The 26,816-nt window shown below is 42.0% G+C and overlaps 2 protein-coding genes across 4 annotated transcripts; one reads left to right on the forward strand and one right to left on the reverse strand.

Annotated features, from left to right (window-relative positions):
* The first annotated feature begins 2,829 nt into the window (after nt 1-2,829).
* Nucleotides 2,830-13,127, forward strand: LOC111262642 (uncharacterized). 3 transcript variants are annotated; one of them, XM_086969265.1, is made up of 5 exons: nt 2,830-3,267; nt 4,370-4,488; nt 4,941-4,997; nt 12,430-12,591; nt 13,007-13,127. In XM_086969265.1, the coding sequence occupies exons 1-4, from the start codon at nt 3,225-3,227 to the stop codon at nt 12,520-12,522; spliced, it is 312 nt and encodes a 103-aa protein (XP_086825391.1). In that variant the 5' UTR covers nt 2,830-3,224; the 3' UTR covers nt 12,523-12,591; nt 13,007-13,127. The 3 variants fall into 3 exon arrangements, with proteins under 3 accessions (XP_086825391.1, XP_086825390.1, XP_022692781.1); XM_086969264.1 differs by having other exon boundaries at nt 2,836-3,267; nt 4,941-5,183; XM_022837046.2 differs by lacking the exons at nt 12,430-12,591; nt 13,007-13,127 and adding an exon at nt 5,643-5,947 and having other exon boundaries at nt 2,842-3,267; nt 4,941-5,183.
* Nucleotides 6,906-10,810, reverse strand: LOC111262641 (uncharacterized). The gene has a single exon (XM_022837044.1). The coding sequence runs from the start codon at nt 10,808-10,810 to the stop codon at nt 8,606-8,608; it is 2,205 nt and encodes a 734-aa protein (XP_022692779.1). The 3' UTR covers nt 6,906-8,605.
* Nucleotides 13,128-26,816: the final 13,689 nt, after the last annotated feature.

Below are 26,816 nucleotides of genomic sequence, written 5' to 3' on the forward strand. Positions count from 1 at the left end.
ATATAATAATTGTGAGACACAATTAATGCGATGTGCCACTGTATAAACGATAGCCGTGACCTGTCTTAATTCACTCATCGTCTATTTACCGTATACAAATACGTATTTAAAAAAAAAACTTATTTAGCCTATGGCACACAACGGCAAGAATAGCGGAAGGAAGATAGTAAATAAAAATTTCAATTTTAACAACGAGTGAGCCGTGTCTAGTAACCTGTTGATCGATCAAAACGATCAATGAAATAGTTTTCATTGTTCTATATACAAAGTTGTTTTCTATATACAGAGCAAAAAAGTGGATGTCAATTAAACGCTGGTTAGAAAAAGTCGACGAAAAGAGCGCCAGATTTTGAAAGTGCCGAGAGGACTAAAGAAACATAAGCCTTTCTTAACCTGTTTTGTTAGTGTCTTACATGGTAGGCAAGTGAAGGGCGTATATATATATATATGTGTATATATATATGACTTAGTTCTGTTTAACGTATTGTCCATTTGTTTTCTCAACTTACTGTTCATTTCATTCGTTTAAAACACAGATTGCAAGCGTCGAACATAACAAGTCGCTACGTCAACGTCAGGTGTCACTATGGTTTTGTTATTTGATCATTCGTTAATGGATAAAACTAAAACTAGCTGACGAACGATTTTATGGACGAGAGGCATTGAGATGATATGCATTGAACTTGTATGCGAACCCATCTACTTCCAATACTCTAGTTATCGGAAGTAGATGGGTATCGTTTGGTGAATTCTCGCCGACAGATGCGGAGCTCATCGTAGGCTTCTCTGTGTCGAAGTCATATTTTTGTGCCATCAAAAAAAAAACAAATACCAAAAACTTCATTCAAGTCGAATGATGATATCTCTAGTTTCTGTGAAACCAATAAGAGCAGTGAAATAAATTCACAATGTGTGTTGTAGCTCTATATTTGTTTTTTTTTTTCTCTTTTCGAAATCATCCGATACAACATCAACAACATCAGCGTTACTCCATGAAAATATTTTTGACGCTAAGCCCTGAACTCACGTGGTTAACCCCTGGAACTTTCGTGCAGCTGAGACATGCGAATGTGCCTTAGACGCACATACTCATGGAAGATCAAAAATATATACACAGTACGGCACCAAGTTGGGGCTATCTTTGGCGGGCTGTTTGCCGTAATAGGCATGGGTTCGTCTGCCACTCTTAACTTGGAGGAAGCCTGTTTCTTCTAAAAGAAAATTTTATTTACATACAACAAAGTAAGTCTTCGTTCAGTCCCCCTGCCCTAATATATATATATATATATATATGATTATGAAAAGTATGGATACATCTGTGGTGTAAATTTTTCGAATTAAGGGCATTACTTGAAAAAAATTCGGTAGTCGGAATCACCGTGATAAGTATGTGTTCACAAAAATGTATATAATTTATTTATCGCATTATCTGCGTTTGGTTTTATACGAAGCAAGCCCTTGATTACAAAGCAGTTGTCAAGGCAAAAAGTGACTGGAATGATTGTCTCAAAAAGGGCTGAGCTTCATTGTGATCCTTATACGTTTTCCAGCTATTGCATAACAGAAAGGAAACCTGGGTGGACGATTATTACTAGTCTGAAATTACGTTCAATAGAAGCATAAGGAAAAACGTTATTTTTGTCATTTGCCAATCTAGTCAGTTCTAATGTCGTCGAGTAGGTCTCGTGTGGTCCACTTGCCAATCTTGCTTTCAGAAATCGTTAGAACGAAGTTGGTAAACTTATCATTGTCAGCGCTGTTAAATGCCGTTTTGAATATCTATGAAGCAGGTAAACAGAGCAAAAATGTCATAAAATAATTGGGACCTCTGCGGTCACATCAGCCTAGTTAGGGATGGGGCAATCGACGGAAGTCTTCTGCCACGAAAATATTCCTGAAGTATTCACTTTAGTACTTTTGTGAAACGCCACAGAAATTGGCTGTGCTTAATTTTAACTATAATAATAAAACCTCGTAGGCAAAAATATTGTATAAGTCTATTACAATACACACAGGAATCGTGTGTCGCAAGCTGAAAAGAGCTTTTCGACATAGACTTTGGTTGATCTTTAAATATTGGATTGCAGTCTTGATCTTCTAGAAGAATAAGCAGTTAATTAAATCGAGCGCCAAATCATTATTCAGCAGAAGATTTTTAAAGTTTTAAATGATAGTTACAATAGTTAGTTCGCTGTTATGTTCGCTAGTAACGGCACAACGTTCTTTACCTGTCATAGCTGATTGTATGGCTGCTTAGAGTTCCATGAGATACATAAGACTTCAAATTTTTCATACAATTCAAAAGTAAATAGCAGTTATCTAACTTGTATAGTAAATCCGTTATGATGTATACACTATGCTGTTGCAAGTCGTGGATATAGTATAATCTGATTGAGTTTTCCCGATATTTAACTCTGGAAATTAAATCATCTAAATTTAGCGCTTTTTTTTTACTATTAGAAGCAGCGGGAATCCGGCCCTTAATGGGTTGGTATCTTCTAAATGACCCTAATTTTATAGCGAGAGGTCAAGCATATTGTCTTGCTGATATTGCATCAAAATCGATGGTTAGTTTTATTGGCCAAGTTTGGATTATATGGACAACATGCAACCTTATAACTTTCCCATATTGCATGTTCTACCTGTAGGAAAAATCACCTTACAAAATTTTAACATGATGGCGCTTCCTAGCTCGATCTAGTTGACAGCGAAAAGTTTTGCAATTTTTATTTGTTTCAAATTACAGTTTCCTGCCACCTTAATAAGAATCCCCGTTATTCACCCTACATTGTTCATGGACACGACACCTAATCCTATATGGTGTACCTAACATAGGCCTTAGTTAATTTTTTGCCCCTAATAAATATCGGCAGTCTTAGTTTTCTTTCTTCTATACGTCGCAGCAGGAATCGACTTTTGAAACCTCCTGGCGAAAGTATTGTTGGTGATTTGTTTTATTGTTACCAGCCTTGTCGATAGCGCAGGAACGGAACAAAATTCAGAGTATATTGGGTCCTGAGATGTTCTCTATTAATTACGCTGGTATATGTGTGTGTCCACTTTTTACAGGAACAAAATTTGTGTGAGTTCCTGATATGGCGAAGTCCTAGACGTGATCAAGGCTTAGCATTTAGACAAAAATAATTTCTTGTCAAATTTGTTCACGGGAATCGCTTCACTGCGATTCAGTTTAAAATTAAATAACGAAGTGCAGCGTGTCCAACATGAGCGATGTCCGAGTGTATATAATGATGATGACAGACCGAGGTGCGTACAGTGTAAAACGGTTATAGTATAAGGAAGGGGAAAAAATCGCATTCAACAAATATTTCTGTTCCACATATTAACAACATAACTCAGCAGCGGCTAGCACAGATCCTTCACGGTAAAGTTAACGGAAGTTCAAACAAGATGTTGAAACAGTTCGGGAAACCAAAGCAGTAGGTGCACAATTTTCGAATCTTCCAGTATGTCCCAGCCGAAAAGTATTATCCAGATTATCATCTGCTTGATAAGGCAAATTGTGTTTCCAAATTATCAGATAACACTTCGTTATCTAGCGGTGTCAAATCCCTGACATCGGACTCATCCGGCGAAGGGTGTCGTGAACGCGCGAGTTACAACAATATGGAACTTATTTGATACATATTGCGTACGGTTTCACTGATCGCCAATGATCCACAATGTTTTGTGTTGTATGGCTGTTACAGATATTGCGTTACGTCAGAACAGAGTATCGATGTTTTCCTGCGTAGTATGAGTTAACTAGACCATAGAACACAGTAGTATTTGTGATCTTCAATAGTCCCCCAGCCTGCTTACCGCCCGTTTTTAGGTTTTTCATGCTCAGATGATCGAAGTCGTCGAGAATAACGCCTGACGGAAGAACCGAATGTAAAACTCGAAGCCGAAACTCTGGCTCATGTTCTCCAACCTAGTTAGCTATACCTGACGGAGAATTTCATAGTGTTACATATAGTTCGTGTTTACATTCAACTCCGTAAATTTATTTACCACTCGGCCCAGTTCGAATTCGACCAGTTGTTTGGAAGTATTCAATAACTCAACATTGGTACTGTAAAAGTTGTTTTGGTGGTTAGCTTTTACCAATGGTAAGTGGTAAGGTGTGCGCTTACAGAGACACATGAGGCGATCAAAATTCGGAACGGTATTCACACGGTTCGTTTTGTGCTGGGGGCCTATTGACTGAGTCAATTCGGGCAGGAACGTTGTGTGCCTATCTGGGCTATTGCAAACTATTCTTGTGTTGTTTTTCGAGGTAATTCGCGGAAAACATCTGCCGGTTTATTGCAGCGAACAGAAACTCGCTTTATCGGTGCAAAAAAAACGTTCATAATTCCATTTTCAGCGGAGTTTGCTTTACGGTTCCTCGTGCCATGCATGCATGCCACAGCACATGCCATTACACATCTCACCGTATTCAAAAATCAGGTGACCTATATGAGTATTGACCCCAACTATTACGAGGTAAGAAGACATAAAATTTCGTTTTATATGACAGAAGGCTAAGTACAGCCAAGGGAATCGCTTAGTTCGCACCCATTTAATAGTATATATATAGTATTATTGTAAATGAACAAAAAAAAAGTTAAGTAGTACGGCCTGCATAGCTTCTGGCTTTAAAATCTGAAATTTGGGGAATAACCACTTTTGAACTACTCCGAGCCGTTGTTATTTTGAAAATCGCAGTTGTGAGCGTTGTACATTTTCATCGATCCTCACCACGAATTCTGCCAGCGTATCGTATGTTCCTTCCAATCTGTTTATATAAACGCCCCGCGAATAATGTCAGCGCAAAGAAAGGGAGACTGTTGAGATTATCGAGTCCTATTCTTCGGGGGTACTATGGGTCATTCCTGGCTTATAATCATCGCGTCAACCTTTGCTTCCGTATTACATTTGTCGAACCAATTTTGCAGAGTCTTCCCACGTGCTTCTCCATATTGATGCCACTGCGTTCAGTAAATACCTATCGGGTAAGTTTTCTCATAACGGGATCGTTGGCGAGCATTGGCTTATCGTGCTGGTTTTTCATAGAGGCCTCTACACTCGATCGGCCCAAAGTTCCTTTAAGTTTAGGCTACTGGCTATTTGCTGAAGTTATGTTTTGGATGACTCGACATTTTGAAATACGCTATTTGGAAGAGAGAGAAAATTCAAAGGTGGGTGGTTCCTACTTGCTATTGTTAATCATTAGATATATTGTGTGCGTCCCGGTGATGGTGTACTTGTGCCTAACTACACACCCTAGCCATTGTCCCTTTTCTTTCCTACCGAATTGTAGTCTACAATACTTGCTTATTCGAAAAATATACATTATTATTTTTAGTTTAGTAGAATATCTTCGGCTTTATCATTCAGTACAATGAGGTGGCAGGGTGGTAAAACGCATTTTCGAGACTCTGTCACACGATTTAACCGGACGTATCTTATTGCTAGGTATGATTGGCTTGACATGGTTAAAGGTAGCTTTTTTTTTATTTAGCACAGACATTTGATGTATGTATACGTGTATTGGTTTTATCGGACGGACGGGCACTTGTCTACATAAAAATTGTCTTAAATATGACGTTTTTTCCAGTTCTCATTGTGTTTTCTTCTACCCTTTCATTTGACGTTAGGCGTCCATAGTGAACATGGCTAACTGCGTGCTGGCAATGAACGTTATTGAGAAGTCTTCGTCGACAATTGTAGCCGTCCTCGTTAAACCGTTTATTGTACGCAACGTTATTCATGCTTTACTGCATATGTGAAGCAAATTTTGCCGAGGTTCTGACAGAACTCTCAAAGCTGTGACTCAGAAATGGTTAAGTTGCCACAGTTTAAATTAAATCAATGCGCTGCCTTGTTTTCGCTCGATCGAGACATTGCCTGCAATATAATAAATGCTCAGTATTTCATACGTACAAAGGCGACGGAAAAATCATTACATTTATTTCTTACCATTATTTGAATGTGATTTGCCGATACGTGTGCATGTTTTTGATCACCTTTAGAGTGCGCGTGTATTTCGAAAGGTAACGAAATACATCTGGAGTATAAGATTAAATTCCTCTTAAATGTTTTCGTGTTAACCATATCCAGGAATATTTTGTCACTTTAAGGACAAAACGCTTAATAAATTCTAGGCCCATTGATCGATCGATCTCTCTACAATATATGAGTTACCTCGACGACATATGAGCCGGGTGCCTGAAAGCGATGACCGTTTACAGCTACGGCTCTGAAATCAGGAACCGATAATACGGGCTCGGACGCGAAACGCAAAATTTAGAAAGGTGTATGTGAAAATGTAAAAAAAAAAAACGTAAAATGACACGCAGCATTCACTCCATGTTTACCACCGGCGTTTACCCATCAGTTCCTTGAGAAGAGAATGTAACTGATCGCTTCGGTAAAATGACATTTTCAAAATATGCATGATCTATAGGCTTACTAGGAACTCGCTCTTGTCGACGTGCCCAAGGAAGAGGCGCGTTTGTTCGAACGCGTTGTCATGGTAACCATGTGGAGGGGGAGAGGGTCAAATCTTAGCGATGGCGGGAATCATTACCACTACAGAGTATTATGAAATACGAGAAATTATTGTTAATAGGAAAAAATGAATTGAGTTAATCCCGGAGGGCTGTTAAAGCCTATGACAGCTCCGTATATTTCTCTAGGATACGACAGTATTAGAAGCATAATCGCCTACTACTGGCCACTGTATGCTTAAGCTGGTCTAATAGACAAAGTAGAAAAATATCAGTATTTTTCTGTCTGAAAACGACACAGTGGATGAAAGGATAGAGCGAATATGGCGCAAGCTTAAACGATATTAAAATATATAGTTCTTCACGCGTTTATGGATACGCGTTCATGCTACACGAAGTATACTCACGTACTTACTTCAACATAGATTTATTTATTTATTATTACATCGTTTTCCATAATCATCACTTCTTACGCAGAGTACTTAGGCGGTCACAACAAGATAATAGGCACTTGATATAGTTCGATTTTAATTGTCATGGTTGAAACGCTCTGTTTTTCCACGTTTCGACATTCTAGTTAATGTCTCCTGACGTTTACTGTTGTTATATTATTATTACATTATAAACCGAGCTGCGTGCATGAACAGGGACGAATGCTCATCGCAAACCGGACATCAAAATACACAAACAGTACAATGATCATAGCTCGAAAAACAAATCAAAAGGAGATCTATAGTGTTCGATACTAGATATAGAAAACATTGGTATTGCTCTTAAAGAATCAATCGACGATACATCATCGATATGATTTGATGCGTTTATGTGATAGAGCACTGCAATAATAATGGTGACGATAGTTAGTCGACGGCTAAAGCGATCCATCGCGGTGATTGCACAGGAATCAATGTCGTCCAATGAACTCGCGGCATTCCAGCTCACAATAAATAGATAATAAACTTACAATAAATTAATTAAAAAAAAAACTTACAATAAATAAGTGATGAACTGAAGCTTGTAAAGACCGCGTGTGTGTGCGTCATCCAAAGAGAGTCGGTCAAACATTTGCAATAAACATTGAGATAGATAAGTAGCATGCGCTGGATAGCTACAAACACTTCATTTGAAATGTACAGGTTCGCCTGCTTGGTTATGAGAATGGTGAAACTGATCTTTTTCGAAGTTTTATAGCTAGGGGTTTAGTTCGCACAACAAGAAAAATGCGCTAGTCGTCATGTAGATCAGGCGCAGGTAAGTTATTTTGGACGGGCAGTGGTAAATCAACGTCTCTACATAATGTTGGCTTCATGGCATATGTTTGTTTCTGTGTTATATATCTACAAGCGGGTTTATAGGGCATACTCGTATATCAAGGTATATTATAGCAGAATTCGTCGAGAGTGTATTGTCAACCTGCATAGTATGTTTGATTACCAGGTGATAAGACACGATCATTAAGTTTAGATAATCACCTATCCTTATATTAAGTACCATTATTTTTTACCGATGATGCGGGCTGCATCTAAGCAGATGTAACGCTACAAACACTTTCGGTACTTATACAATTTTTCTAACAAGATACAAAAAAGAAATATACGAGAAAATCGATTAACCAAAGCTAGGATAACACTGCAAACCAAAAAAATCAATGTAAAATTATTAAAAAAAAAAAAGTTCAGTGGAGCGCAATCGCGTTCAGTATGGTTAACAGCTTAATATATATTTGTATATAGAAATAGTCAACCTTTCATTGATTTAATTACGCCTAACAATGACACACGTTAATCCTGCCCGTTGCACCGACCTGTACATACAGATGTACCTATATGAAACGCTACTATGCAGAAGAGGGTCTATTGCATCACGAGCGGGGGTATACACATGTTGTTTCATCCTCACAGACACGAGGTAAAAGTGAGGATGGTCAGCTCCCCCCGGGGGAAATTGACCACCCCAGTATCAGTGCCAATACAACTAAAACTCCATAACCTCCAGACGCGCTATTTTGCGTTGGCGGTTAACAAATTGTATTAGACGTAGGGCGATATCGCGATGGAGGCCAAAAAACCCGCGAAAAACTAACATATTTGTTTCCCTAAAACTGTTTGCTAACGTTAGACAAAAAGCATAGCCGCGACAAACGCTGCCGTGAGCATTGTTGGAAGGGCGAAGATAAGTCCGCCTAATGTTTGCAGTACACGGAATAAAGAGTTCGGGAACATCTGAATCAGCGAGCCAAATGGACTCAGGAGAGCTGGCACCTGTGAAATCGGCCGATTACCAAACTGTGATTCGGCGGCGGCTGCCCATGGCTTGATCGTGGTATTCTCAGGCCAGTTTGAGATTGTCGTTTCCCCGTCGGACGTGTTTAGCATGGTTTTCAGTGGTTTTTGAAGTTTCTTTGCGGAGGTAAAGCTCGGCGATGGCGTACTGATGACGGCAGGTACCTTTGAAGCGGCTTTTGGCGGCGGCTTCGTTCGAATCGATGATGGTCGACTTTGCGACAGGCGATTGGCCATTGCAACTTCCTCGGAGTCTTCCCAATTAATTGGCTTTATAGTGACCTCTTGCCAATGATCCGACTTGCGGTCAGGCATTGGACTGGTCAGAGATGTCGGATCGTATTTCTGAGTAGTTCGAACCGTGTAGGGACGAGTAGGTTTTGCGATGGTTATTATATTTTGGTGAACGATGGTTGTGTTATAGGCGTCCGTATCGAAAACCTCTAGGGGAAATGCATTTGAAGTTGGTGGCAGCGCCGTTGTTGTGGGATATCTCAACGCTTCCGACTGACTGTGCGCAATACCTTCGAAGGAGCCCGCGGATGGTGATGACGATGATGATGATAGAGCTTCCGAACTGGGTCGTCTCGTCGTGGACGTCGTGGTTGTACGCCTAAGTTTCAAGCCGTTCTGGGAAGGCGCCCTATGGTTGTTGATAACGACAGAATGGCCGAATCCAAACGAATGAGTCGGCTTCCTCGTGGTCAGCACCCACAGTGGCAGCTCCTCGGAGCGGGCGGTTTCGTCAGATGAGGAGTGCAATAACGGTTTTGCTGTTCCTCTTTTGAGCAGGCCGCTTCCAGTAGTCGAGCCTCTTACTAGGAACACTTGATGCGTTACCTCCTCGGAGCTATCGGCGGTGGGCACCAATTTTGTGGATGAAGAAGATACCGTCTCTGCCGAAACAGGGATTTCCTCACTCGATGTGGTAGCCATTTCAGAATTACCCGCGTCGAAATCCGCTCTGGAGCTGCTTGACCCAAGGGTTGAAGATCCAATTGTAGCCAGTTTGGCCAACACCACATCATTCTGCGATGTTTCGGTTGATTCGTCTGCATACCACGTCGTCGGTGTGTAGCCGACTCTACGTCCTTTGGTATCGTTAACGATCTTAGCGTCGATCAAGGAAACGTTGGCCGTCCTCCAATCGATTTCATCTGAGGGCTTCTTCTTCGGTGGCGTTGGACTATACAAAGCGCCATTTGTCAACAGATTTAACAGATTTGAAGTCGACCACGGTCTCAACAGGTTTGGTATCCCTGTAGTTCGACCGTCAGACAGAGGCTTTTTGGTTGCCGAACCAAACGCAGCAGGTAACAAAGCCGAGGCAATTATCCTGTTGGCCGCCGCTGCATCTGCTGTTGATGATGCTGTTGTAGCTGTTTTTGCCGTTGTTGAATTCGATGATTGTCTCATGACAACAGGTTTGTTTTTACTAAAACCTGTCAACTTTGGAATAGGCGTTGTTTTATCTTTGCTAAGTGCCTGTCCCTTTACAGGTTTGACCTTCGTTGAAGAGTTCTTTTTCAGCACATCCTTATCTTCATGATTGTTCTCTAAGGCCGACCGGAATCGCGTTAAGTCGGCCCTCTTCTGGGCCTGAATGGCCCGACTTCCATTGATGCGAGTTCTCATATCTAGGTAGTGTTTGAGTACCACTTCGGCGCCATTGATCAACTGTTCCAATCTCAATTTATTCTTTAAAGTCGTTGGACTTATTGTAGCTGTTGTCCTCTTAGGATCCGGAACTTGGGTATTAGAGCCCGATTTTTGCGACTTCGCTTGCTGCCGCTTTTCTTGCTGCTGCAGGACCTTATGTAATGCTATCTTCGCCCCACTGTTGAGTATCTTCAGTAAAGGTTTTTTGATTTCTTCGAGATTTCGTTGTAGTTGCTCACGCTGGGTCTGTCGGTCTTTACTCCCCTGCCGTAATTCAATGTCAGGCAGTCTCTGAGGTTTACCGTGAGCCTGGGGAGCCGTGAAAACCAAGTTCGGGTTTGCTGCAGGCATCGCAGGCACCGTAGGCCCAACGTACATCGGCTGTGCCACTACGGGACGCACGAATGGCCGGACACCGAGCGGCCGAATTGGACGTAGTGGCCGCAGGGGCCGGCGTATAATAACGGGTCGTGCGGCATACGTTGCATACTGCGAGGACCCCCCCGGTACTGGAGCAGCGGCGGAGTATGGTGGGACTAAAATTTGTGGCCTAATTGGCCGTCGTATAACGATTGGCCTTCGGAAAGCGAAAGGTCTGATGAATTTGGCCTCTGGCTGCTTCACACCCTGAAATCATGAATCGCGCAAGACAAAGACAGCAGGAATACAAGAGCAATTAATTAATTCATTTGTAAAATAATCACAGTGAGTGCAGAAATATTTGGCCTGAGAAAGAGCTAAAACAAGAAAGAAGCACACCATATTTTTACTGAGTGTAAAGGCGGATTAAAGCGTCTTACATTTGTACCGTGTATGTTGCCGATAAACAATTCATTTTAGAAGAGCTAGAGACATATATTGGTGTTCTTCATGTTAATTCATTATCAAAAGCCATTTGCACTAGGGCACAGAAGAAACAAGGCTCTTGCTAGGCAAATATAGGCATGTATGCTCACTTCTTGATCAGGACGTCGCTGCAAGTATGATAGTTGTAGTTGACGGTGTCGGCTGACGCCATGAGGAAGCGAAGGAACTCCAGGCTGGAACAAAATGACAAGATTTACATTTATCCTAGGCAATATTATGCTGAAATTGACTTTGGATCTAAACGCTATTGAAGAACTTTTTAGCGTTTCTCTTCTCTTCATGCCTACTATTTAAAGTACGTCGACAAAAAGGTTGAATGCATCTATTTACATACACGTATATGAGAGTTGATCATTTATAAGGCAATGACTTCAAGTGCAGTTGACTGAGGGTGTTTCCTTGAGATCTTTGTCAGGCTGTCAGATGTTGTCCAAATTAGGATTAATATAATTGGAACACGTTGCTACAAGGAAACCGGGTTCAACCGACGGGAACGATCCATGCAGTGAAGCTGCTCTGGCAATTATATATATATATATAATACAAGAGCTCTATATATAGAATCGATGACTTTCGTTTATATTATTATTAAGATATTACTTGATTTTGTTTCTGTATCTTGAGATTATCGCTTTGACGTTCAGTGGCAGATTTTAAGTAGAGAGGAGAAAAAAAACTTGAAAACGATAACTAAATACGGTTAAACTGCACTGCGAGATATAATTGAGAATAGAGTTATTAAGTAAATAGTATATAAATTCAGAACAGCTCTTCCAACGTTATTCTGAAATCTAGAAAACATAGAAAACATACTACTATTTCTTATTACCTGGACCTATTGTTACAATCAAAGGCGGTACGTTAAATCTATACACATACCAAGATTTTTAACAAAAACAACAAGATAATTCACAGGTTGAATAATTCGAGTAACTTAAATACGTAAATATGAAGGCGAAATTTGCAGTGGCATATGGTGTTCTAGCGGTAAGGACTACTCGGAGCATCTGCTTGGGGTCGCCCTACTGGCTTCGACATGTTATTCCGTGATCTTAACCGAAACTGTGAACACTCATTCAATCTTAGATCATTCGCTTACTGTTTAATACGTCTTTTTTTCCGTTAAACAGGTGTCACCTGAAGTCGAGCAAACTACCAGGCCTAAGTCTGGAACGTTCGTAAACCACATTTTTGCCCCGGGGCGTACAGTCAACTATCGTTGAGGCTGCGACATGTATTTACCGACCGCTGTCGGCCCGTTTGAATCGACCTATAAGCGGATACTCGCAGGAGTATGTATGGTACACCCTACAACAGTTTTACAGCGTTTTCAACTGTAGATCCACTTCTGAGCCAATTGGGGCAGCCGATATAATCTCTATTTTTGAACACCATAACTGGCAGTAGTCTATAGAGTTGTCGGAAGATATCATATACCATATTTGGCTAGTTATTATCAAGTGAAAGGTTTCTATATACTAATTATTTTCGGGTGTGTTACGGAGGGGGCGCAGAGGCATAAACAGGAGCTCCGTCGATAAATTTAATTGTCAAAAACTTCTTCACAGTGTGAATAATAAAGACATTGTTTTTGTGTTATTAATCGCACCCTGTGCTCAAAATCTTGGGCTGATCCCATATTTTGTCGTCACGTCTATCTAGAATTAACACGAAATAATTGTTGATTTCGTCTCTACAAACCTGCAGTTGTGCTGTAGAAAGATAGAAGACCAAGGAAAGACCAAAGGTGCAAAGTAGGAACATGTTGAAAGCTGAAATAGAAGAACCCAAAGCAAATACGTACATATTTACGGTTAGCGGCATAATAAAGGTGTTCAACGCGCGGCTGACACTTAGTATTTACTCTAGGTATACTGGATCTAAACCGTGCCGGCACTTCTCAACTTAGCTAAGTAATATGGTAACTAAATGGTTGAAAATGTTTTCTGTTTCAAAGTCTTCATTTTACATTTCTCCAAATTGGTGGAGAATAAAATATGATAGAAATGATAGCAAACAACCATAAATTACCTTTTCAAACTGTTAAGAGTCCTGTGTATGTATAAAAAGCTGTAAAACATCAACTTTGTATTCCTTTTGCACAATTATTACGTTATACGCTTGTCCTCAGGACCAACGTTGTTTTAATGGGTGCCCATAATATATTTTGACGTTTTTTTAAAATAGATTATATTGAAACTAGAAAATATAATTCAACTGACACTTGAGAGATATTCTATTCGTAAGCTCTCTAAATTGTATCTTTAGTTTTTATTTTTACATAAAATGTCTTATATAGCTGGAACTAGTTATTAAGTGGCCTACATGTCGTTCTTAAAGAGAGGTCGTGAATTTTTTTGTGTTTTATCATTTTTATCTTATATTACGGGAGACGCCTTATCTGGGCAACTGGGCAACAGAGACCCGGGGCAGAAGCGTGTAATTAGGTTCCGGTTTATGCTTTAGCATATTAGCCCAGTACAGGAGTGTGTACTATGGGGTACTACCATTCCTCTGATTATTGCTACCCTAGATAGCTCTAAAGTCGCCCCTAGCCCGCTGAATAGCTGCACACGGGACAAAGTCTTTCGGGTTCATTTGACTAGGATTGATTACGAACGTTTCGAGTTTTACGTCCCGTGCTGGCATGAAGGATTGAAGTTGACTAAAGTCTGTTAGTAACGCGACAACAGGGCACAGGAGCAGGATCCTAATGGCATCGACATTGGTGAAGGTAGATGGAGGTTCGGTAATTGAAACTTGAAAAACTGCTTCAAGGAGAAGCTTCTAGCAAACAAACCAACGCAAAAATGACGATTCCTCGAGAAGTAGCCGTCAGCTTTTCTGTTCGACATTGAAAAGGCAAATGCAGTATGGTGTTTTTTTACGGACATCTTCTTTTAGGAAGAAAGGAGGCACACAATTTACGATTTTGGATGGCCAGTACTTCGCTTAAACGTATGGTCATCGAATTTGTTTGTCAGGTAGCTGGTTTGATGAGAGTGTCGAGATTTTGTGGCCCCAGTCCAGTGGCAACTTTCGAAGAACGCGCTCCCGCATAACAACGGAGTGCTTTCGGATAGGGTGATGACCATGATCCCCGCTGTTGACAACTAGCGTCTTATGAAAGCTGGCTAATTATACGACATTGGCAATTATTGTATTGAGAAAGGCCTGGGCAGGTCGAATTTAGAACTGCATTAGTTCTAAATATATCGGATGGGTATAGGTGTATTATATAAAAAAAAACGTAAAGTTAGTATAAGGAAAAATAAAGTTAAGTTGTGATCGCAGTCGAGTCTTCAATAGTAATCATAATAATGGTAATAAGAATTAGCCATTATTACGATATGTACTTTCGGAAGGAAGGAAATTTAGCCAAAAGAAGCCTGTAATTTGCTGTGATGGCATCTCATTAGAAGGTTGGTTCATAGCCTAAACTTGGAATTTAGAGGTAAGTATTATAACTTATCTGTCTAAACCAAAGGAAAATAATGTTGAAACTGGATTATTATCGAATTGCATGTTGACGCTTTACCATAAACAACTTCTTATGCCTGATGGCTTGATAGAGAGTGCACGCGGACACGTCCGAAAAGATCGAAAGGGTGGATAATGCTTATCACGTCACTCGATCGGGAGAGTGCCCACCATTTCGCTTCGTTGGAACAAGGGCAATGTTAGTTCTGGCCCGTAGAGTTGCTTCACACTCGCCAAAGAACACGACGGCTTTCGCACACTCTCGGCACGCAAAAGTTGATGCACGACTTCCCCTCCCCGATTTCAGTAGTCATCTATGCTTAGTAATGGTGAATTAGAGCGCAAGAAGAAAACCTGTTATTTCAACAATTTAGGATTCGCTTTATAGTTGTGCTTGCGTGTTAACGTTCGCTCACAACAAATAGTGACAAAGGGAAAAAAAATTATCTACGATCATTTGATAGATGGATGGATGGACGACATTCAGTTAGGATTTTGATAACAGATCTGTAGCTACGATCTTACAGTGTCAAACGTATCTGACGTTGTAATCCGGCCGTGATAGAAATTGGCATGGTGTGACGGACGCGCAGGGCTGACCAATAAAAGCGTTTTCAAGTAGCCTTTTGCCACTACAAATAGGAACCAAGCCAATTGACTCGTAACGGCCGTTCTGTTCCTGCTTATTTGTCACAAGGCGAAACAATTAATGCGAAGTCCTCACTCTCATAGCTATTATTCGTGGGTGCTTTGGAGAGGGTGCCTTAACAAAATCTCAAGTACACTTGCTAATCTGCCAGGACTCCACACGTTGCCATCCTATGATCTTGAGCCAACTCCCGTAACAGCACTATGCGTGAATTTGCCAATACAAACTGTTACAAAAGCCCTATCGTCTATTCTGGATATCCCATTTATTGCTTTTATTCACTACCATTGTTTTTGGTACTATGAGATTCGAACAGCCTCCACCGTATCTATTCGGTTAGGGGCTACCCCTTTTGCCCAGTTTTGCTCCAGCTGTAGCATGGTGTAGTATGGTATGGCACGGTACGGGGTGTACGTTTGGTGGCTGGATGTTCAGCTGGGTGCCGACCTCCGTCTCCAATTCCGCCATCGCGCTCCATCTGGCCACGAAACGGCAGAAACGAAAGGACGTCGCTCGTGCAAGACCAAAGGAGCGAACGGAGGACCCTTTGAAGCAGGAGGGTGGCAGTTGCTGCCTCCCTAGTTTGCCTGGACACTAAGCCGGGTAGGCCGGGTGGGTGGAGGCCTGCTACTCGGCCTATCTAGCTAGCTAGTAATAGATAGTAGTAATGGTTCCAGGCATCGAATGTGTGCGAAGAGGTGGCGAGAAGTAAGTGCTGGCTCGAGGCCTTCGTACCCCCGAAGGCAAAGAAGTATCGGAGCGGAGGAGGTATACGCAGTTGAATGGCAGGTTACGAAGAGCCGCAGCAGGGTAAAGTTCAGACAAGGAAGCGAGAGACTTTGGCTACGAAGAGGGGAACAGATACAAGCATAGGCGGTAGAGTTCCCCCGGTGGATAACCATGAGCACCGCGAGTAGGAAATGAACCGAGGGATCCGCCCGATCATCGTAGAGCGTTGCTGTAAGCATCGGCAGCAGCGGAGGCTGGCTGCTGCCGCAAGCCTAGATAGAGGCGTACCAGCTTGTCTGGCTGTCTGTCTTTCTCTTGAGAGGGTGATTCAATCTCGTGGCGAAAAGCAGGGGGAGATCTGCTGGCGGAAGAGAAGGTGCTGGTAACGAAGAGGGACGCTGTAAAAGCTCACGACGTCTGTGACGGCTGCGCAGGTTACGAAGAGTGAAACATCATGACTAGCGAGAGCGGGACCGCATGGTTACGAAGAGGGGACCAAAGCTTCGTTTGTTCGCGAAAGAGCCGAAAGAGCAGGTCAGTACCAACTCAAAGGTCCTGATAGGGGAAGACTCGACGGACATGCTCTGTTGTTAAGGCTAAATGCAGTATGACAATGGAAGTAAAAGTAAAATTTAAAACTGAATTGGATAAAGTTTTTCTTCCGCAACTACAAAGCTAGCTCGTTCTACTTTATTTACTATAAACTATGAAGTTAGACTTCGTGACAATTTTTCTGGAAGGCGAAAGTACCAGCAACATGCAACGAAACAGACAACAAGACATAAAGGGAAAAGAAAGCTGAACGGTAGATATGGACGTGGCCAGCCAGACGAAACAGTTTCGGCCAGTGGAGAAGCGTCAGCGGCCACGAAGGCAAAGAGATGTCGCGTAATTTGACGGAGCGCGAAAGCGAGTCCCCACTCGCTTCTTGGGCGCGATACGAAGGGACGACCATCAAGGCCACCGCATGGCCGTGTCAATGGTTACGAAGGGTGCAGCCGGGTGGCGGAGGACGAGCCAAGAGCGTGTAAGAGGCCTTGGACACAAGGCCAAACAAATCGAATTGGATAGCAGCAGAAGTAGCTGCGATAGTGGTGATAACATACTGTTAATAGATAGATGTTATAGGCTGTACGTTATAACTGCCAATGCCACACTTCATATATGATAACCAGGAGAAATGGAAAAATGTACGGGCAGGCAACGAAAATGGCATTGGGTGTTTGCTGAAAAAGGAAATAGGACGAGAAAAAACTGGTGCCATTTCTGTTGAATATTTAGAGGATGAAAGATGATACGATGTTGTTCGATTGAAATGGAGATACTGAAGATATAACAGTAATATAGTAGTAATAATAATAGTATTTATATAATTAAAAAAAAAACGGATCGAAGAAGCCAAGAGAAGAAATACGTAATGGGTGAATGGTAAGAGTCGCTAGAAGGTTAACTCTGCACACACGTTTTCTCGTCAGGTTATAACTAGAGGACACAATATAGGATTGTAATTTTGCAGGGAGCGTAGTCGGAACATACCGAAGATAAAACGTGAAGCGTGTACGTTATTGTATCCTAATCTATTCCCTGTAGCGAAATATGGCTGCGGTTTGATATCTACGATCCGGTGCGTCGCCTGCTGCTGACCTTCACCGATCACATGCAGATATACTTTTCCGTTGTTGTTTATTATTATCGTAGTGTGATTAATAGCAGACAATATGATAAAATGAACCTCATGCTGTGAACCGATCAATTTTAAGGTTGCTGTGACGTTCTTTGTAAATCGGATTAGGTTCTTTTAAATGGCCGTACAGATTTTGGTTCACAGATCTCAAACCGTATCCTGGTCGTTCAGGAGGACGGAAACAAGTGAGATGTTTATGTAAAAAAAACTCGGTCCATTAAGAATCTGTAACAACTTATCTAAGCGCTTATTATCAGACTACGGCACGACGTAACGTATAGCATTTATCTTCATTATGGAACCAATTAACTTTCCATGGATATATTCATTGAATGTTTTCGCGGTGTATTGCTTTTAAACAACAGTGCTGCTCGCAAATTACGCCCACTTATTACGACGTACGATGATGGAGGCTGATAAAGAATGGGCAAACATTTGTGCTTGTTTTTGTAAGTCTGTATTGCTTCAACGGCGGAGAGTAGCTTTCACAACTTGTAGAAGTTCCTCACGATCCATACTGACTTTAGCTATTATATACGAGTCAATACGGTCATCGAAATAAGCGACTGTCTTGCTAAAGTTAGCTTCAAAAGGAACTTCTTCTAGAAGGATGTCGGTCTGAGGAAATAGGCTCGAATATATCGTGCTGGTAGCCAGCTGTCTGACGGAATGGCTAACAGCGATGCTGGACGTTGAGAATCTGGTTAAAAAAAATCAACCTCTTGGTTACAATGTACCTATTAAACAATAAATACGATAGAAACATGGGTTGAAAAATTATTCTCTCCGCGCACAGAACTATCTTCCGTTGCTTTTTCTCAGTCCATTCAGCCGCGCTAACACGCACGTCGTCATTCATATCGTGGTCCCCGTGTAACCGTAATAATCATAGCTTTCTTCCCTGAGTGGCTACCCACCGAAAACAATTATGTTATCGGCAAACAATGGAATATCTGTCAAGTTCCATAATCTCTACCGTATCAGAAAATATGAAGAGCGGCATAACGTGTGCTACGTGCAGCTAAGCGCGTATGTCAAGATCTGTTAGATAGGGAGGCTTGGAATAGGGGCACAGGATACGAGGAATAGTGATACCAGATAGTAGTAAACACTCAGTCGGGACTTTAACCCGGCAGCATCCGGCAGTGAAAGAACAATCGGCTGGGAAGTTGGCAAACAGATTCTTTGCGGGTCAGCGGACGAGATTTTTTGCCTTCGATATCAGCAACGAACAACATTATCGAGTTACCTTGACAAACCTCTATGGCCTAGCAGGGAGGATGCGCTATAAGATTCTGCTTGCGCACTACCTCACTATCAGTCTGCGCACGAAAAAAATTCTGCGCGCTCAGAAATTTCGTCATCCAGTTCTGTTTAGTCGGAATGACATCTTTTCACTATTTGAGTGCCACCGGCTTCGGATACTCCGTCGATCGAGAGTCCCCGAGCTTCGAAGCAAACTCACCGATTCACGGACAGTGACGGCCCTATGTGCCTTGACCCAGTAACGCGCGGGTCGTAAACGAGAGCGCGGCTGGTGTAGCGAGAGGCAGGAACAAGCGCTAGGCGGGCAGGCCTGCACATTTGCTTGTCGGCCTTTCGCTACTCAAAGACGATGCTTCAACCTGTTTCGAGGTCTCTCTGGAGAAAAGAGAAAAAGTAGCCTAGGCAAACTGAAAAAGCCAAAAGCTAACCACTTGCAGAGGAAGGCACTTGCTGGAGTCACAGTTCATTCTAGTAGATCACCGGTGCAGGCAGCTCATCGTCGATACGGCCTTAATCAGGCCGAATTAACATCGTTGTCTCGGCAAATACTCAAAATAACATTGTCGACACTATACGCATTCTACGTATGAGTCTAAATGAGTCAGTTGGTTTACTCATGCGGTAATCGTCGCGTGCAGTTCCGTAGATCATATAATTCGACGAATCTAAATTGTTTTCAAATCAGATAGGGGGTGATGGTACATGCGTAACTAGTAATTGTTAGTTAGCGGTTAAGCGGGAACGCAAGATCATTTCATTCTCATTCTCAATTGTGTTTCTTGTCACAAGCATTGGAGATAAAGCGTTTGTTTCATACGCCTCCATCGAAAAAGGTTTAGAAAAGGACTTCGCTCTAGTTCACGCCGTTGTGCTTCAAAACTATGTACTGTACCTGTAAAATACCGTTAAAGTAAACCTTTCGGGGTAACTTCAAAAATCAACAGCGCTGAACATTGAACACGGATTCACTGTTGCCATAATATTATAATATCGTATTGCTGATGGCAATAATTGAATGATAGCGTACTTCAGAGGGAAAATTTGTGAGTGGTTTCTGGCCAAGGCGTTTCTTCTATCGATTTTTTTTTGTTTTCCTTTTTCCGTTTTGGTTTCCTTTAATAGTTCAGTGTCTTTCTGGCTGTCTTCCGCTACCAGAGTCATCTGACGGTTTCGTTGCTTAATATTAGAAATATCCTTGGTTAGGCGAACTAACGAAAAATCCTGAGAATAAAAGGAAGATTAGTCTTTATTTTTGGCAGATTTTAAAAATTTCCGAGGGAGCAAAATACGAATCAATATGGATTAAATATAATTTTCAAGCTAATGAATATTTTCCGGACCGGATATTTCGATACGTTTTTTTTTTCTTTTTTTTTTGCATTGTTTATATTATACGTTATTTGTCATTTTATACGATCTTTTTGTAACTGAGCTGCAAAGGACTATATTAGGTGACAGTTATTCGTGTCCTAAACGTTGTACTAGTTAACAGATATATAAGAATGGACCGCATTTTTTGTTGTTGGGGCAATCTGCCTTTCATTGGCTTGAGCTTTCTCATCATGACGTAGAAACCCTCTGTGGTTTTCGACAAAACCAGTATAGTCATAGGTCAATTCGTAACCTATATTCTTTATAGATCCACAGCAGGTGCCTTAATCAATATGACTGCTCAGATACACCACATATGACAATTAATGTGCTATCGTCTATTTTTTTGTCCGCAGTAGATTGATCTCTTCTCCATGTTGAATTATTTGTCCGATCCCCTCGATGGGTTTTCTATTCCGGCCTTTTTTTTTTTTCTAATAACATTTACCCAGCAACGGTGAACCCTCACCTTAACAGAATTGATTTACGGCACTATTTTGTGTAAGTGAGTAAAATATGTTCATTCGCGTTTTTTACGTTCGTTTAACGTCTACCTTCTACTCGTCGTCCCGCGACGACACTAAAAACATCTTTCGCCAGATTCGTCTGGCTCACTCTATTCCCTTGCGTTTTTATCGCAGCTTCCAACAACGGCTCACCTACGTAGCTTTATTGTACAACACCAGCAATACGACAGCTGCTCATCTCCGCCCAACAATATGTTTGCTTTTCGTTATTTTTTCTGCTCGCTTCGAAAACGTGTGCAGCTCATGCAAATTTGCCATTTTCGCCGGGCCATGTTTTGTTGCCACCGTCGAAATCGTCGTCTTTGTTTCTCATTGTCCGCTTGACTTCAACGAACAGCTAGACGGCCGGTCAGCCGGCTCTGTTGTACTGTCGTTGCTCGTCGCATGTAGCAAACGTCCAAGAAGCTATCGGCCAATACAAATCGAGTGTTTGTCCATCCATCACATGTTCAATCATACATAGCTATGCCAACGTGAATCTAGTAGCTACTGTGGCTTATGGCGCCGATTTTTGCAGAGATCGCTGGTTTTTTTTTGTTCTCACGTAGCCGTTGCCGACAACCGCCTTCGGGGATTAGGACATGTTCTATCTATTGACGACTATAACCTGACGTTTCGTACCTGTTTGCTAGCAACGCTCGCGCCTATGTTCGCTTGTGACTTGGATTCTTTTTTCCCCCCCAGAACAAAAACAACTTCGGTGCACTGGTTGTGCTTTAATCGAAAGTGCGGGCCGAAACACGTTCGCTCAACTTCTTCTTGCTTATATTTGAATTTTCGGTACAAGATAGAAAGGTTTTAGCCCTACTCAGTCTGACTCAGTAGCCAAGTAAATAGAGTTATCATTATAAAGTGCACCTATGTTATTACTGTTGTTGTTAATTATCCGTGTTTCTTGCGGTGACGAGTGGTTTCGGATGATGACGGATATATGCACATATATAGTCTAGAGACATCAATAGATGATGAATTTTTCTCTAGCTCTGTAATACGGTTACAAGGAAGAGGTATGACACCGAATCCTAAAAACAACGACACTAACAACCGACGCTCTGCCATTCTTCCTGAATGATAAATATTTTTTCATTTGAAGACACGCGATGGCAACGCTGCGAAACACCTCGTAATTGACGACATCTTGAGCGCGTTCAAATGGAATAGAAATAACTGAGTCGCACTTTATACCTCAGCAGCGCTCAGGAAAAATCGAATCACAATAGAAAATTGAGTCTGAGATTGATCCGATGATGACAATGGAACTTGGATAGCTCGGACATTTTGGTAAGGGTTGCGCTAGCATCCCTATTTGCGTCTATAGAAAAATAGCCTTTGCAAACAGTCGTCAAAGGCTATTTCGCCTCGTTAATGCACTCGGCCAAGTTTCTGTTGCTACAAGTGGTTGGATTTAGTAGGATCTTATGGCTTCTTACATTGCGTACATTTAAATCAGTACCTTGACGCCTTTCCGCTTGTCATTTCCTTCCGTTCCACTAACAAATATCCCCCGAAATCGTCAATTACCGTCTCGATTCAGCTGTTCCTATTTATTTAGTGGCCAAACAAGCTTTCTTTATTCATGTAGGATGTTGCAGAAGACTGGTTTATGGCGACTTTATTTGTAAACGTTATTTAGCTCTGTAACTTTTCCGTTGAGCAGCCGACGCGACGGTAACCACTGTCGTTTCCTTGTGCTACCCTCTGGTTTTAAGGGTTTTCTCTTGAAGTTTATAGAAGATCACAATTGAGTCGCTGTATTTATCCGCGTCGTCGTCGTCTGATGTCTGATGTTAGGATCTGAGTTTTGGCAGCTTCGCCGCAGATGAAACGGAGAGCGCTTAGCATTGGAAGTTTCGATGGTTGACCAGTGGAGGATTCTGCACATTAACACGCTCCTGGCTCCTAAAGGAACTGCTCGCTTCTGTTATGTGCTGGTCTGTGTTTTTAGACATTTCCAACTGTCGTCGAAGAGTGTTGGAAATGATATGGAGATAAACGAAACGCATAGGGAATGCCGCACAAATCAGTAAAATCCAGTATTGGTATTTTTTTCACATCCTTCTTTCCCGCGTTTTCCCTCTTCTCTCGCTATATTTAACGGTCACTCCATTCTCAATAGCACTTTACGAAATCCTAAGGCGAAGCAACGGCTAGCGAAGGAACCAGGCGACAAGAAGACGCTAGACCGTAGTGGACGAGGAAGTGTGAAAATTTCCGGAACTCCGTTGTGATGTTGGCGTTACAATGGTGTTTTTGTTCTGATGGTCTGTCCCTATCGCTCCGTTACCTCTGAACCTCTCCCAATGTATTGATTAGCGGCCATAAACAGGGTTGTTTTGTTCCGGTAAACAGTGCATTATATCGAAGCTAAGCTTGTTTACGCGGCTCATCGAAGGCGGGCGATGCGGCTGAGACATTATACTTATCGATGCGACATCGACCTGACAGCGGGACGCAGACTGGAAGATACTCAGCAGCGGAGGCACCGACTTCATCTGGGAAACAATCCTACATTAAACATCGATTCATGCGCACATGCAGGGTTAAGGTCCCTTAGAGCTGTTGGTATTGCATTTACACTTTGACATCGTTTTTTGATGCTGAGTTATCATTAGTTCGAGGAAAAACAAGCTAGACTCGTTTGCATACAGAAAATTATTATAACAACTAGCGTCTTCGAACTCGCAGGAAAAGGATATAAGAAGGACATGCTGTGATTTAACGTTAGACCATATTATGTTTGTTTCTTTCTCCACAGCGGCAAAATTGAATAGGTAGTGAAAAAACATGTTGTTTATCCTACATTTTGGCGAGCGGCGTCAACGCAGGTGGTGCGGTGGATGAAGTTGATACGTCACCGCGACGCGTCGTGCCTGACGATTCCACGGACCCGCACTGTGCTTATTCATTCAATCTATGCAACAGCCATGGTATCTTAGTTCAAGTATGACATCACGTTATATACGCGAAGTGTCTTCCTTCGGAAAAATAGCTGTTGAAGCCTAATTGCAGTCTGCTTCTGCGCGCTGCGTCATACAATACTTATTATTATTATTAAGGTGAAATAGTCTTTATTGTCGCGTCTGTTCGATGAATTCTCAGTCACATATGTACCTTCGGATAGGAATGCACCAGCTGGCCAATACGTGGAAAATCATCCGTTCCCGGAGCGCCGCTGTCGTTCAGATTTCGCTATGAAGTTTCGTGAAGATTTCAAATGAACTTAACACGCTTGACAGCAACAGTCTGAGTGGACGTTTACAGGTGGGTAGGTTTCACTTGGAAAGTTATCGTCCATTTGTGGCGCAAACCTTGACGTGTGTCGGAACTTTTCCGCAAGCTGACAACACTTGGCATCGTAGCGACCCTGTTTGCAGTTTGTCGGATCTACGGAATTCGTATTCGGTCGATGGGAAAAGTTAAAAATTTCGTAGGTACTTTCTAAATGGTTGATGGTACTTTTTTGTAGTACTTGCAGCTAGTTGAATTCATACGTTTGGCTTACGAACACGGCCCCAAAGGTTAATATATATACTATATATTAGGGGAAAGTTCAAGTTCGGTCGCCCTATCCTTGTTGCCCTCTAGACTAGATTGTTTCATGGCGTATTTTCTTATTTTTTATACGAACTGCTTATTGTTAAGGTTCTTGAAGGCTAAAGCAAACAAACCTTTGTGTATCTCGTATGCTTTAGTACGTGGCTCGAAGTTGAAGTTGAAATGAAGATCGTGTAATAGATTGGACCACTAGAATAAAGTTTAACAAAAATCATACCCATTACAACATAATGCCTTCTGGGATCCTTCCGAGCCTGTGCTAATCAAATCAGAGGGTGACAAATGAGGATGAGCCTCTTAAAAAAAAATACGTTCTACTCATCAAAGCAATAGGAAATACTAACTTTTTGAACAAAATGTCCTACCTAATAGTAATTGTTATGATGTTGGTTGGAAACAAATAGTAGAGCAACGAATATATTAACATGCTTTCTTTAATTAAAGGCTCGAAAACGCATACATAGAATGAAGAAAAAACAGCGGAACCTTAATTTGTGATTGGATCAATCATTCACGTCCGAGGGTTCGTATCTGTCGTCGTCAGGCCATTGCTAGTCTACTTGTAGACAAATGTATTAAGTCACCTCGATTCCGCTACCCGTTAAGGAAGGTGTTGATAATATGAAAATATAAACAAAGATGTCGAGCCTAATTCATCATATGGTTAAAGTTGATTACTATAATTGTAATGGAACGAATAACATATACGTCTTCTTTTTGCGTGACTCGCATGATCTTCAATGAATCCTCTCTGGCTCTATAGTCGAGAGCCTAAACCAAGGTCGGACAACGGGTTCACAGCTCAGCATCTCCACAACTAGCAACCGTAAACTTGCCGTACGCCATTTCTTACTTTGCCAGTCATCTCGGGTATCGATTGTGTCGGCTCCTCTTCATCCGAACCAATGCGTGACGCCCTGTTTCCATTCGAATGGCGATTATTGCCACTATGCGCTTAACACATCATTTTCAAAGTCCCAGAATTGGTCGAATTCTGGTGTTTCTGATGGCTTCGGTGTCTTTGCTAAGACTTTAATGACGCTGGAGGCTGGTAGTAACGCAGTAGGCTTTGGCCCTCTCTCTCTGTTACAGGAATATGGAATGATGGTTCTTCTGAGCTACTCTGCTCGAAGTTTTCGTCCCCTGTGGCGGTCTCTCGCTACCATGTCGCCGTATAAAGGTGAGGACCTTTGTCGTCGTCTTCTGCGATAACTGGTTATTATTAGATTTCATTTAACCATAAACTATAAACGCTCGACCCTTTTCTGGGGACCCCTTTGTTGTTTAGCTAACTAAGTGAAGGCTGGCAATCAGAAATCGATACCCTAATCGGAGGGATGTCATGGCCCCCCGGGAAACAACCACTTTGTCTGTCAAACGAACGAAGGGTCAATACTACGGGAGCTAAACATGTCTGCAGCAGAAGTAGATTAACATCTTCATGTAGAAGCGAACTCATTCGCTTAACTCGACTGGCCTACTTCGACGAATTATCAGTTTTTTTTCTTTTCAGCAAGATGACATCCTTTGCGTTAGCACACAGATGACGCAGGCGTACGTCAGAGGTGACGCGCTAGTTTCCTTTACCAAAATGACGGCAAGAATGAATTCTTTCATTAGTCTTTCCATACGCAGAAAAGCCAAGGAGAAGAATAGTAAAGCTTTATATTCACCATCCGGTAGCTTGGCGCCTTTCCTGGTCAGACATTTACACTTTGGATTCCGACATCGTCTCATCGCGTTCAAATAACACCACACTACTTAACCCCAATATGAGTCCTCACGGAGGGGCATCACTCCGTTTTAGCGGCTGATCGTCGACTCTAGCGGAATCATCAAGAATGTCATTGGCAAAGCCATCGATGCTACAGAAATAAGAAACCACTGAATAGATTCATTGTTGTTATTCATTCATTCATTCATTTATTGACACCGTGCCGAGTTCTCACACGTGAGCTGACTCGTAACTGCTACCGCTTCCGCGGCTGTTGTTATTACAACGCGATCAGCAGAAGATGGCTGAAGAAGTCCTGACGCCACCTTTGCTGTCCAAGACGTACGAACGCCACACGTGGACACCACAGAAAAAAACCAGCGACAATAGTGGAAGCGATACGAACCAACAGACGGTGTCAGTGGGGCGACCAACAGAATGGGGCTGAGAGACATAAATCGAACTTTCTCTCTTCGAATTTCGAGCTGTCGGTTCGTGTGCAATGGCAAAAGGAGCGCACGAGCAAGCCAATTCTGCTTAGT

This window comes from Varroa jacobsoni, unplaced genomic scaffold, assembly GCF_002532875.2.
Source record: "Varroa jacobsoni isolate VJ856 unplaced genomic scaffold, vjacob_1.0 scaffold_687, whole genome shotgun sequence".
Classification (NCBI taxonomy): Eukaryota; Metazoa; Arthropoda; class Arachnida; order Mesostigmata; family Varroidae; genus Varroa; species Varroa jacobsoni.